The 14,464-nt window shown below is 45.1% G+C and overlaps 1 protein-coding gene across 12 annotated transcripts in view; it reads left to right on the forward strand.

The window, feature by feature from the left end:
* Ccl25 (C-C motif chemokine ligand 25) overlaps positions 1-14,254 on the forward strand; it is a 46,144-nt gene extending 31,890 nt beyond the window's left edge. For 10 of the 12 annotated variants that reach the window (XM_029480281.1, XM_029480276.1, XM_029480277.1 and 7 more), the window contains 2 exons: positions 688-784; positions 2,525-3,064. In XM_029480281.1, the coding sequence (XP_029336141.1) occupies positions 688-784; positions 2,525-2,558 (131 nt within the window). In that variant the 3' untranslated portion in view covers positions 2,559-3,064. Of the gene's footprint in view, positions 1-687; positions 785-2,524; positions 3,065-14,177 lie in introns of those variants that run through there. The other 2 variants (XM_029480283.1, XM_029480284.1) reach the window with 2 other exon arrangements.
* Positions 14,255-14,464: the final 210 nt, after the last annotated feature.

Below are 14,464 nucleotides of genomic sequence, written 5' to 3' on the forward strand. Positions count from 1 at the left end.
CTGTTCTGGAACTCACTCTGTAGACCAGGCTGGCCTCGAACTCAGAAATCTGCCTGCCTCTGCCTCCCAAGTGCTGGGATTAAAGGCGTGCGCCACCACCTGCTTATATACCTTTGGGAATGGAGTGGCGGAGTGCATCTCATCAGTTTCAGGGTCTTTCTGAAGCTATTCAATTGTTTACTTCCTGAACCTAATGAATTTCCTAAAGTGTTTCACCTCCCCTCAGCATATCCTGCTGTTTCACCTCCCTGCAAGTTGTGTCTTAATAGCTTTCATCTAAGATGGCTTTAAGCTCAGAAGAAACTGCCACAAAAGGACACCACAAAAGGTGTCCCTATATAACCATGGCTGGCTATGAGCTAGCTATGTAGCACAAACTGGCTCAAATTTTATCACACTGTTTCAGCCCTGTGCTGGGACTACAGATTTATAGCACTATGCCTAGCTGTTAGAATTCTTTTATTAAAAACTAATCACTTAAAATTAATTTATCTTAATTTTGTGTATGCATGTTTATTTTTAAGTATGTGTACCATTCTTCTGGCCTGGCGCCGGTGAAGGCCAGAAGAGGGCATCAGAAGGTATTCAACTCTAGTCCGCTGTAAGAATAGCAAGTAATCTTAACCACTGAGCCATCTCTACAACTCCTATTGGAACACGTCTCTTTTTCTCTCTACTTTCCAACAGACTCTCAGACTGAAAGGAAGAAGTCAAACCATATGAAGTCCAAAGTGGAGAACCCCAACAGTACAAGCATGAGGAATGCTACCCTAGGTCATCCCAGGTAAAGACTCTTGATCACGGGACCTCCTCCACCAATCACTTTGCTGACAGGGGTTTACTCTTAGGAACAGGGGCCTTACCCGGGACTTTGGTCATACCCTGAACTTCCTAGGTGGCTGTTCATCCCTTTACCGGGTGTAGGGAGCATTAATAAAGCCAAATGTGAAACATGATCTACTATCAGTAAACAGAAAGTGTCCTCTCATACCACTTACTATTTGCTCTCTCTCCCTTCCCTTCTCTTCTTCCCCCCCGTTTTCTGTTTTCCATTCTTCCCTTAAAAAATGTTTACATTGATTGATCATTGCATGTGTGTGTGTTTATAGCTGATCTTTGCTACTTTTGGGTTCTTCTCCCACCCTTTATCCCTGGCTTCCAATTTCACCTATCACTAAATAGAGAGAAAGAAGATAGAGGGGAGAGAGAAATAGAGATCTCTGAATCTAATTTCTTTCCTTTTGTTTCTTCTTTGAGCACAACTACTAACAAACTGGAACCAATTTCCCTAAATGACCAATAACCAACCTCACTTCTAGGGGCCCTAGCATTTATATACCCTCTAAAAAGTTCCAAGAATTCCAGAGGTCACCCAATCACAGATACTATCTGCAGCTGACAAAACTGTGCCTCCTAGAGCATTCGACAATCTGAAGCAGCCTCACACATATATCTGGGATTAAAACAAAAGCACGTTCTTGTACTTCTGTGCTTTTAAACCAGAATTGCCACAGTGTGTGTGTGTGTGTGCATGTGTGTGTGACCATGTTTCCAGTTGGAAGTCATAGGACAATTTTCAGGAGTCAACTCTCACTTTCTACAATGTAGGTTTCTGCTGGAACTCAGGTTGTTAGCCTTGGTGGCAAATTCAGAATCATCTTGCCTCCTTCCCCACTCCTTTCTTCCTTTTTTTTCTTTTCCTCCTCCTCCTTCTCTTCCTCTTCCTCCATTCCTTTCTGTTTTTTTCCCCAAGCATAGCCTCATGTATTTCAGGTTGGCCCAGACTCCCTATGTAGCCAAGGATGCCCCTGAATTTCTGATTTCCTGTCTTTATCAACCAAGTGCTGTGGTCACAGACATGTACTACCATGCTGGTTTATGCAGTACTAGGGGATGGAACACCATGCTAGGCAAGCACTCTACCAACTGAGCCACACTCCTAGCCTCTTCTTTCTCCCTTACCCCTTTTCAACCTTCTTTCCTCCATCCCTTTCTCCCTCCCTCTTATCCCTCTCTTTCTTTCTGCAATAATAAGGCTTGAACCCAAGACCTTATAAAACTAGGCTAGCACTCTACTGCTGACCTACATCCCCAGCCTTTTTATAATTTGTATTTTGAGGCAAGGTCTCACTAAGTTGCCCACTTTGGCTTTGAATAAACTCTGTAGCTGTGGCTGGATCTTTAGCTCCTTTTACCTTAACCTCTAAAATACATGTCATCACGCTTGGCTTCAGTGTAACACAGAAACATATTTAGTGTGTGTGCATTTGTGTGAGAGTGCATGAGTGCATGCCACCGTGAGCAAATGGAGGTTAGAGGCCACTTTTGGGAATTGGCTTCCTTCTTCTCAGTATATGGGTCTCAATAATCAACCATCTGACACCATCTACGTGCAAATTACACGTGATTCCAAAGGATAAGGGTACAACCATATGAAACTGATCCCATTGAGCACTCAAACTCTCAGAGCCCCAGTTTTCCCATTTGCAGAAGGGAAACAGTACTAGCATTGTTTATTTCACAGGATGGTGATGATGCCCAGAAAGACCAACAATTAAGTTAATTACTCAGAGTAAGCACCAGCTGGAGGATGGGAGGAGTCTGCTGAAGTGCTGTCTTCTAGGCACGCCAGTGCCAATGAACTCACTGAAGCTACAGTTTCCTGTACAAGACCAGACCCACCAACGTCTCAGCATGTATGAGGAAGGAACTACTGCGCTAAAGGCCCTCCCACTCACCAAGGAGCTATTGGCTATTGATGATTGCTGAGGGAAGGGAGTCATTTTTTTGTCTCTTTCTGAAATGTGACTTGAGTAAATTGCCCATAGTTCAGTATATAATCCCCAACCTGTGCTCAGGCAAGCAACCCTAATTAAATGCAATAGCCACATACAAAAGAAAAAGGTATGAATAGTTTGGTAGGAGGGGCTTGTTAGGAAGAAGACATTAACAGGAGCGAGAGGAACGAGAGAATAGTGAGTGTGTGAGAATGCCTACACATGTGAAATGGTCAAAGAATTAAAAAATAAAAACTTAAAAAGCTATTAAAAAGTAATGACTGACAGTGATGTCTAGTGTGCAGTGTGCCCTCAGGGGATTCGTGCCTATACTTCTGCCTTACCTGCTATATATCAGGGTTCCTGTGACTCCCGCCAGCCACCCCCCTTATTTAGCCATCTTTGCTAAGTCATCATTTCTCAACACTCCAGGAAGCACTGTCCTTATATTTCTTGATTATTTTCTAGGATGTTACAAAGGCTATGGATGATCTAGAATTGGTGTTGCTCAAGAAGTTTAAGGTAGGGTAATCACATGCTTGAGGCCAGCCTGGGCCACAGCGTTAGTGTGAGGCTAGCAAGACCCTGTCTCAAAAACAAACAAACACTAAACCAAAAGGGCACTGAGGAGATGACTCAGTGATAAAGAGTGCAATGCAAGTGTGAGGATATGAGTGTGTTTGTAATCCTAGAACTCCCATCGTAAGATGGTGGAAACAGGAGAGCCCCTGGAAGCAGCAGTGAACAAGAGACCCTGTTTCAAGCAAGGTGTAAAGTGAAGGTTGATACCTGAGTTTGTCCTGTGACCTCCATGTGTATCCTGTAGGGAGGTGCCTTAAAATTCAGAAAGTTAGTGGTTCACATGTGTCAGGAAGTCCCTGAAACTTACCAGATGAACAAGGTCCCTCCCTGCAAAGGTTTTACAAGCAGCAGTGAGTACTGCTAGGAGAAGAGACAGCCAGAATTGCGCACAGCTTTTGTGAGTAGGCACTTAGGCCAGGATGGGCTATCAGTGGTGCAGCTGCCTTTCCATCACACATGTTCCTGTAAGTAACCCCAGTACTTACTGGTTTGTCAAAACTGACTTTGGTGGTGGTGTTACTCTGATCTGTGATGAGTAGGGGTTTGTTTACAACTCCCCAGGAAAAGTGTCACGGAACAGGGATGCACTATCTTCCTGGCACACAGATGTGTTTGTCAATCTGGAAACTCTTTGAACTTCACAGTTAAATATTTTTATGGCAGTGTTTCCACACAGCAGGATTGATTATTAACTTCATCTTCAACCTTTCTGCCCTGTTTGGATCTTGAGGAGTGGAACAGAAATCTAATCAATGGCTCACTTTTCCTTATGACCAGCCTTGACACACTCAGGAAACTCAGTGCCATGCAGGAAACACAGGGTCTTTGAAGCTTTGTGGTAGGATTTGGGGCCAAAGACCAACTGTAAGAGCAAAAGCTGCTGCTAGGGGCCAGGGGCATGGTTCATTTAACAGTTCATCTCTAGAGGTGAAGGTAGGAAGATCAGAAGTTCAAGGTCCTCTTTAACTATACTGCTTTAAAAAAAAGCTTTTATGATTCTTTGTGAATTTCCTGTCAGATACCCCAATACCACTCATCTCTCCATCTCTTTGTATCTGCCCTTGCAACCTCCTTCTCAAAAGAAAATAACAACAAACAATCAAAACGTCTTGCTGTAGAAGCTGTAGTGTGACACACTGTGTCATACAGTATACCTTTTTATCCACACACCTTTACTTGCAAATGATCATTGCAATGAACCATTGGTCTGTTCTGAAGCCTCTAGCTTTTGCTACACTATCAATACTGGATCCTCAAAGGGACGCTTTCCAGATATCCTGTTGTCCCATGTCATGGAGATCCTGAAGCACTGCTCTAGTTAGTTCACCAATGCTGCATCTGACATGAGCCAGAGCCAGCTCTCCTGCTCTCATGTCCATCGGCTGGCTTACCCATGCCCTTGCCACCAGGGCCAGCTCTACTGTGCTGCCCAGGTGAGGTGCAGGATCTGCTCTTCTGAGAACTATAGCTAGTAAGGGGCAGGCCAGCTCTCCCACTCTCATGACCCCAGGGCCAGCTATTCTGCCTGCCAAAGGTAGTGAGGGGAGAATTTCTCCTTCACCCATGTCTCTCACTACATGGCATATGTCATGTGGGACCCCCACTCTCGAAAGTGCTACCGTCAGTGAGGGGTGGGGCCAGCTCTGCATAGCCCTTGGTAGCAGCCCAGACCAGGGATGTCTGCATGGCCTTTGGTGTTAATATGGACATCTACGTAGACCTCTGCTGCTGTATATCCATGGATCTCAGAGACAGCATGGGTCAGGATTTCAACATGGCCTCATGGGGCATTACAGCCTACTCATATCAAGCTGTCCTTACATGTTCAGATCATCCTCTCTTCATAGTGCTCAAACCATTCTGTTTCTTTCTCAATAGTCTCCTCACCCAATTCTTGCACATCACAGTGGCTCATGATGCAGTAGGCCACATGGTGGGTAAGACCTCTGGGGTCTTCAGATTTTTGTCCAACCCAAAGATTCCAAAGGAAATAAATCTTTGGTCAAAGTCAAACACAGCAGACAAAAACTGCAATTCAACCTAAAGTCCTCATTTTTCTTTTTTTTTAAATTGTATTTCCTGAGGACAGAGATAGACCGGCATATCTCTATGAGTATAAGGCCACTCTGGCCTACATATCAAGTTCTAGGCCTTCCAGGGCTGTATAATGAGACCCTGCCTCAAAAACTAACTAACTAACTAACTAAAACAACAGCAACAAACCACTATTGCTGGTGGCAGTTGCACATACTTTTAATCCCAGCAAGGCAGAGGCAGAGGCAGAGGCAGGAAGAACTCTGTGAGTTTGAGGCTAGCCTGGTCTCTATACTGAGTTCCAGGACAGCAAGGTATACACAGAGAAACCTTGTCTCAAAAAAACTATTAAATGTTAAAGTGTGTGTGTGTGTGTGTGTGTGTGTGTGTGTGTGTGTGTGGTGTATATCACAACACACCTATAGAAATCAGGGGACAATCTTCAGGAGTCAGTTCTCTCCTTTCACCATGAGGCTCCTGGAGATCAAACTCAGGTCATGAAGCTTGGAGCTTGGCACCAAGTGCCTTGTCCCTGACTCCTCCCCACTCCTTCTCATTTGACCCAGGGATCACCAACTAGGTTAGAGTGGCTGGCCACTGAGCCCCAGGGATCTGCCTGTGTCTGTCTCCTCAGTGCTAGGATTACAGGTACATGCCACCATGTCTTGTGTATTGTTTAAATTTTAAAGTGCTGCGGGGTAGTAATGATAGGTGTGTATAGTTTAGAACAAAACTTAGCGAGTGGGTTTGTAGTGGTGAGTTTGGGCTCCACTGCAGGTCACATGCATGCACCCACCCAGAAGCTATCTGGAGTCTGAAATGGAAAACACACACACATGTCAGTTAATTTTAAAATGTCTTGGCTACCTCAAAGGCTGGGCACTCCTAAATTTTCCTCTGCTACCCCAGGCCAAATCGGGGAAGTGGCCAATGGCAACCCACTCAAATTCTCACATGGCTGATTGACTTTATCTCCTGCAGCTCCTATGTCCATCCGTCCATCCATCTTCCAGTTGTCTCCCATCATCTCCCGCCACTTCATGGCGATCCTTTCTCCTCCCCACTGCATTCTAGCCCGAGCAACTATAAGGGTCCCACCCTATTTACCTTTGCACAGCTATTGGCTGCTGGCATCTTTATTGCTAGATCAAAAAATCAACTGGGGATGAGGACCTTTAGCATTTGGAAACTCAGAGTCCAGATTGAATCAAAGCATAGGAACCAGTCCCCAACGTGGGCTTTCTTCTTTCACGTTGAGATCTGGGGATTGACCTCATATAGTCTTGTATGGCAGACACTTTTATCTGCCAAACCATCTTGTAATTTTGCCAGCCCTTGGTCTAATTTTTTTTTTAAAGCCAGGGTTTCACTGAGTAGCCATGGCTAGACTGGAATTTGCTATGTAGACCAGGGTGGTCTTGAACCTACAGAGATATGCTCACCTCTGTTTTTTCCCTCCTTTTTTTTTTTTTTTTTTTTTTTTTTTTTTTTTTTTTTTTTTTTTTTTTTTTCGAGACAGGGTTTCTCTGTGTAGCCCTGGCTGTCCTGGAACTCACTCTGTAGACCAGGCTGGCCTTAAACTCAGAAATCCACCTGCCTCTGTCTCCCAAGTGCTGGGATTAAAGACATACGCCACCACTGCCCAGCCTCACCTCTGTTTCTTAAGTGCTGGGACTAAAGGTATGGACACCACATCAGTCAAGGTCCAAATTTTTGTTTTGCTTTATTGAGACAGGGTTCTTCTGTGTAGCTCTGACTGCCCTGCAACTCTACAGACTAGGCTGATCTCGAACTCACAGAGATCTGCCTGCCTCGTCCTCCAGAGTGCTGAGACTAAAGGGTTGTACCACCACTCCCAGCTGTAAAGGTAATTCTTGGGAAGTCTTCTATGCCCCCGCTGTTCTCAAATGACAGCTGGGCATTTCTACACTTGCTCTAGCCTGTTTTAGCTCCCAAATAAAGACACAGTGACCTGGTATTTTTATTAACAAGCTGCAAGACTAAGCTGGGCCAGTTCTGAACAATTCTAACCCAATTAGGCTGCTAATACCTTGATAAATGCCCCACTACTTACTATGGTTTTGCTCTGGCTAGCTCTGGTCAATGTGTGTCCTCATGGCTGCTCTCTCATTGAGATTTCAGGGCAAATTCTCCCTCCTTATGGTCTCACTACACCTTCCTCTTCTCGAGGTATTCTCTCTATTCTGGTTTGTCTAGGACCTCTTCCCCGTACTGGCACTATTCTCTTTTGCCCAGCTAATTGGCTGATCAGCCCTTTATTAAACCAAGTAGGAGGTGATAGAGAAGAATGTTTACAAAGCACTAAGAGAGGTGGCACTTTATAAAAATAACAATACCAAAGTCTAGCCTGTGCTCAACTCCCTGTCTCTACAGGTACAGAAATCAGCACGTGAATAGCACAGAGACAACCTTTACACAGTGCACAAAGCTATCCTCCAACCCCCAGCTAAGGTCCAAATCTTAACCTCAGTGTCTGTGTTGAAGTTTTCTTTGGTTGTCTGTAAAATAAGGGTCATTGTGCTTGCTGTGTCCAGATTCTAAGGGATAAGCAGGATCTAGATAATGGAAGAAGCTTTCTGCAGCCCTAATGGGTTGCCCAGAGGTCACTGGGTCAGACCTGGAGCAAGGATAGAGCTCTGGGGACAGGCACTAGAGACCTGAAGGTAAAGGTTTTGTTTCCATCAGTATTTGGGAAATGTGCTGTTTTGAACGAGAATGACCTTCCAAAGACTCAAAAAGTTGGTTCCTAGTTGTAGAACTGCTTGGGAAGGATTAGGAGATATGGCCTTTGTGGAGGACGTGTGTCACTGTGTCACTGAGGTCAGATTTTGTGGTTTCAAAAGATTCAGCCTTTCTGAGTATGTTCTCTGCGTCCTGCCTTCTCAGTAGTTCCTGCTGGCCTGACTTTGCTGTCAACACGGAGTCTATCTTCCTATTTTAGTAAGTTGTTCTATTGTTGTGAAGACACACCATGACCACAGCATCTTTTATCAGAGAACATATTTAACTGGGGTTTGCTTACAGTTTCAGAAGTTTAGCCCATTATCATCAGGATGGGGAGCATGGTGGCACATAGGCAGACATGGTGCTGGAGAAGAGCTGAGAGTTCTGTATGTAGATCTTCAGGCAGCAGGAAGAGAGGGCCACTGGGCCTGGCTTGGGCTTTTAAATCCTTCAAGCTCCCCCTTCCCCCTTGACAAATTTCCTCTAACAAGGCCACACCCACTTCAACAAGGCCACAACTCCTAATGCATCTCCAGTAGTGCCACTTCCTATTGACTAAACATTCAAATATATGAGCCAACAGGGGCCACTCTTATTCAAACCACTACACCTCCCAAACCATAAATCCAAGAAGGTTGAAACAAGCAGCCTCGTCTACAAAACGAGTTCAGTCCAGTCAGGGATACAGAAGTGAGGTCCTACCTAAAACAACAGGAGCAGCAACAAATTCTTCTAAAAAACAAAAAGATCTAGGGATGTAACTCAGTGGTAGAATGCTAACCTAGGAACTCTAAGGTAAAACTGTGTGCTTGATTCCTGCCACCACCCAAATAACAACACAGCAACATAAACATACAGAAAAAAACCAAAACCAAAACAAATGTTTTCTTTGAAGAGAGCACCCTTGGTGGTTTGGAGCCAAGCTTCAGAATATAGAGTAATTCTGGACACACACGTAATCCTCACCCCACTTCCACTCATCACAAAATTTTAGGCTCTAGCTCATGTAGTATGTGATCTCAGCAAGCTCCCATACATCCCCATACACAGAGACCTCAGTTTCCATATAATACTGCTTCCCTAAAATAGGCTTGCTGGGGCCAAATAAACTGGTGTTTGAGAGATGTACCCAAGCTGCCAAGAGAGCTCATGTTGTGATGCATATTCCAGCCACTGAGCCAGAGCCGGCACGGTGATCGACAGCATAGCTGCCGGTACAGCTGCCCGATCCTGGCCGTGTTGCTTAATGTCTCTGAGCATCAGTTTTTCATCAAATGGAGACTCTGTGAATACTTGCCTGTTCTCCAGAATTTCAAACAGCAAACAAATGAACACCCGAGAAACCATCACAGCTCTGAGAGGCTGCCACTGACAGCCTGGTTTGGAGTTGTGCCAGATGTACAGAGGTGTGAAAGTCCCTCTCTTTCCTAAGTCAGGAGATAAAGAACACCATTGCTGAAGGCCAGGTACTCCTGGGGCTACAGAAGACCAGCTTGGGTCCTCCAGGTTCCCTAGACAGGAGTCGTGTGTGTCCTGTAGGACGTAACATCTACTTATTTAAGAGCACACAGGCAGATTTAACCCCAGGCTTACACAGACTAGGTTCATCTGAGGTCATAGTCTAATGTTCCACTCTTCCTGAGTTTTGAGGTTCGACTTGGTCAGCCATTGCATGCCCTGCACCCCTCCCCCAACCAGTTCTTCTCAGTTCCAGAATCTTCACTTTCAGATTCACTTTCAGGCATGGGAGCCCAGGTACATTAAAGTTTTTCTTCTCTACAGCAGTTGTAATTGGACTGTTAGCCACAAGGCGTGGCTTGCTGACCCTGGTTGGCCCTGAGCTCCTGCTATACTAACTGCCTCCAGCTGGTATTTCCCTGGTCTTGGTCTCCCATGGCCTAGCTAAAGGGTGCTGAGGCCATCCAGGTGATTAATTCAGAAGAAATCTTGATCATTGCCTCTGACAATAACATAGCCGGTATGGCCTTGCAGACTCTCAAGAGCGGGCCAAAATTCCAAGATATGCTTGACCTGGCCCAGGTGTGAGATGTACAGGGTCAAGGGTTCTTCTGTGTCAAGGGTGACTGGGTTCACCTAGGGGAATGGAACTGTTAGGTGAGTTGTCAGAGACTGTGTAAATGAGGATGGAAGAGGGTAGGGGACTAAATTCTCATGTATGCTTGATTCTTGGCTTTGTCTAGTCATCTATCCACAAGGCCAAGGTCAGCTAAGGATGAGGACATAGCAGCAAATGCTAACCCTGGTTCTTTAATGAAAAACAAACAAGCAAACAAACATGAGAGACTGAGGAGATGGCTCAATTAATAAAATGCTTGATGTACAAGCCTGAAGATCCGAGTTCAGATCCCTAGTTCCCATGTAAAAGGCTGAATGTAGTGACATATGCCTATTTTCACTGGAGGGGGAGACAGGAGGGTTCAAAGGGCTTGCTATCTGGTGGTATAGTCAAATGGTAAGCTCCAGGTTTATTGAGAGACCCTCTCTCAAAAAATGGAGTAGAACAGGGTCCACCAGATGGCTCAGCAGGTAGACCCTTGCTACACATACCTGAAGTCCTAAGTTTGATTCCCTGGAACCACATGGTGGAAGGAGAGAGAATTAATCCCTACAAGCTGCTCACTGACTTCCACATCACGTTGTGTTTATGTCTGCGTACATAGATACAATCACCACCAGTAACCAAATAAAAGTAGCAAAGAAAAAAGAGGGAGAAAAAAATTAAGACAGTGATGTTCACTTCTTGTTTTCAGATGTGATATATACCCATGAAAACACACACACACACACACACACACACACACACACACACACACTCAGATATACCAAAAATAAGAGCAGTTAAGGGATCAGATGTTTGCCTTGAAGGCCCAGCAAGCAAGTCAGGCAGATAATAATCAGGTTCTAGAGCCCTAACGTGATTCAGAGGCAGCCCAGCTGATTGGTCTTATAAGCAAGGGTCTTTTTTTTTTTTTTTTTTTTAATTCTCAAAAAAGTATGTTTTCAAAACTTGCCATAATCTATGGAGTTACAGAGAAGGTATCCAGCTAGGACAGAAAGAGAGCAAGGAGTGGCTTCAGAAGAGGCTTCCGCTGGCTTCCAATGTACTTCCTGTATCTGGCTGTCTTTGAGAGGACTCTGTGTGTAGATGACAAACCCTTCTTTATTTGAACTCTTCTGAAGTGCCTTCATGGTTCTGGCAGCTGGGCAATGGACCTCAACAGCAGGCCACCCCAGGCTGGGTGATATATCTAATTCTACAAAGGGCTATCTGTGTTTACTCCCCCCCCACCCCCCCACCCCCCACTGTGGGCCCTGCTGTGTCTGTGTCATTTCATTTATATGCTTGTGGAGTGATCTGGTGTTACATTTCAGAGAAAGCTATTTCAGTCTCTGCCCTTGCTTCAGGGAAATCTCTTTGCTGAGGAGCGTGGCTCAGATGTATGCTCTTACTGACACCTCTTGGAAGCAGTGGGCATTACAGGCAAAACCACTGCAATACCCTCCACTCCATAGCATGCTGTGTCTGTCCACTTCAGGATCCTTGGCAACCATTCCACCCTCACTGAAAACCAAAGGCCAGCAGCACAACAACAAATAGCAGTAAATGTGGAAGTTGGTGTGCACATACAAATGTGCCCACTGGGCTGCGTGAATCTACATGAGTATGGTTACCATGTGAGTATAGCTAGCTCTTCATGTGCACAAGCATAGTCAACCCTCTCTATCCACCACAGATTCTGCATCCTCATAGTCAATTGTCTATCAAAGGAACTCAGATGTTAACTCTGAATAGGCAAATAACCCTGATGGAAGATTAGGAGTGGGAAGGTGACTGTTGACATATGGACTCCAGTTTGATGCACACAGAGAGGGGACTTATTCACCGAAAGGGAACAAGAAGGGATTAGGTTGACTATGGTGGTGCAGATTGTAAGGAAAAACTAGTACTGGAAGAACTGGAAAGCAAAGATGAAATAACACAGAGGCTAGGGAGATAGCTCAGTTGGTAAAGTGTCAATCAAATGTAAGAATTAAAGTTTGACACCCAGCACTCAGTAGAAAAATGCCAGGTGTGGTGGCACAAATGTATAATCTAAGTTCTGGGTGATGAAGATCCCAGGATCCCTGGAGGTCACTGGCAAACCAGTCTAGCTTAATTGGCAAATCCTAGGTGTCTCAACCAAAAATACTGCATGAATACATAACAAACAACACAACCAACCACCAGCCCAAGGTGGATGACTCCTGAGGATGGATACTTGAAGTTAACCTCTGGCCTCCACATATATGTGCACCTGTATGTGAGTGCAGACCAGATGGGAGGGCATACAGAGGGTGACTCTGTGACCTAAGCACTTAAAATCTCTAACTCCCATGGGGTAGGGGAAGGACAATCCTGGCCCTGTGGTGGTTCCATTCAGGCCCTGCCCTCCACTTCACCTTTACAGAATAAGCCATCTCCAACAAATCCTGGTTGGCAGGTGCAGTGGTAAGAGCTCAGGGCATTGAGGCAGTCAGCCTTTGGGCCACAACAATGCTGTTAGATGGCACATTCATCCAGGTCTGCAGCAAATAAAGCAAGGATCCCCCAGCGTGTGCACTGAGAGACTGTGGGGAGGCTGACTCTCCAATCATGGGGACCCTACATGGTCCCCATAAACTATCTTCTAGACTCCCCACCTTTACCCTGTCTTACCTTGGGCCTACTTCTTCCACCTTGCAGCAATCTTCTACCTCTAGGTCTATTTCTCAAGTATTCTCTTTGTCAAGCGATACATGATTGCATGTTTCTCCACAGAGCTTGTACAGCACTGAGAAGTCTCATGGGAACCTAGAGTTGATCATGATGATGTGTCAATATAACAGAGGTAGAAGTTGATACTGGGTGTCTTTCTCATCACTTCCTACTTTGTTTATTAGTGTAAGGATTTACAGCTGAACCAAGAGTTCATAGGCTAGTGTAGATAGATAGCTTGCTCCAGAGTTCCCCTATGTAGCCTCTCTGGTGCTACAATTAATTGACAGCATCTATTTACATGTAGGTTTTACTGAGCCATCTTTCCAGACCAGCTTTATTAATTAGTATTATTTTTGTATTCACTTTACATCCTGATCAAAGCCCCCTCCCTCCTCTCTTCCCAATCTCACCCTACAAATCCTTCCCCCTATTTCCCGTCCATTCTTCTAAGAGAAGGAGATTTCCCCTTGGGTAATTCACCTCATCCTGGGATATCTACTGTCAGCAGGACTAGGCATAACCTCTCCCACTGAACCCCAACCAGGCAGTCCAGGTAAGGGGAAGGAAATCCAATGGCAGGGAACAAAGACCTAGACAGCCTGTACTCTGCTTGTTAGGGGACCCGAATGAAGTCCAAGCTGCACGTTTGCTACAAATGTGTAGGGAGTCAAGGTCCAGTATCTTAATTAGTCTTCACATTATTTTTATTTTGAGACAGGGTCTCTCATTGAACCTAGATCTTGAAGACTCAGCTAGATTAGCTGGCCCATGAGCCTCCCAGGACCCACCTGCTCTGCATGACACTACACCTGGCTTTTTACATATGCCCTCATGCTTGAACGGCAGGCACTTTACCCACTGAGCCATTTCCCCAACCCACAGAGCATTTTCAAAGGCAAACAAACAAACCCAAGAAGAGCCATTAGGGTCCATCAGCCTCTGACTAGGGAAAGGCAGCCCATACCGGGGCAGCAAATAGGTTGAAGGGCCTAAGGTAAAGCTGCACTGGCCAAACAGTCTTACTAGCTAGCAAGTTGTTTTGACCAAGCGGTAGCCAGAAGATCTAGTGGGCCCACCTAACCATGCACGGGAAATATGAAAATAAAAATCCCACCAGCATCTAGATTCAAAGGCACCCATTCTTTTGACTTTGCAACATGACATGACCTACAAATGTTTTGGGACACATTAGTAGCTATCATGGAACACATACTGCCCTCAGGTGGTCAAATTGAGCATGACTGAGAGTTGTTTTTTGTTTTTGTTTTTAATCCTCCCAGGGACTTTTTATATCAACTATGGTGTTAGTAGGTTGTTACTGGCATTGAGCTTCAAAGGACATGGATGTGGTGAGTTGACTAAGTGAGTATAAAGGCTTTCTGCCTGATAGGGTAAGCCTGAAAACCCCCTGGGGTATTTACATACAGTGGTTGCTGCAGGTGGAAGGGATGCCCATGCTTCTGTAGTCAATCCTAATGAAGTTCACTGATATGGACAACAAGAAGACACACACACACACACACACACACACACACACACACACACACAGAGAGAGAGAGAGAGAGAG

The sequence above is a fragment of the Mus caroli genome, chromosome 8 (assembly GCF_900094665.2).
Source record: "Mus caroli chromosome 8, CAROLI_EIJ_v1.1, whole genome shotgun sequence".
NCBI lineage: Eukaryota > Metazoa > Chordata > Mammalia > Rodentia > Muridae > Mus > Mus caroli.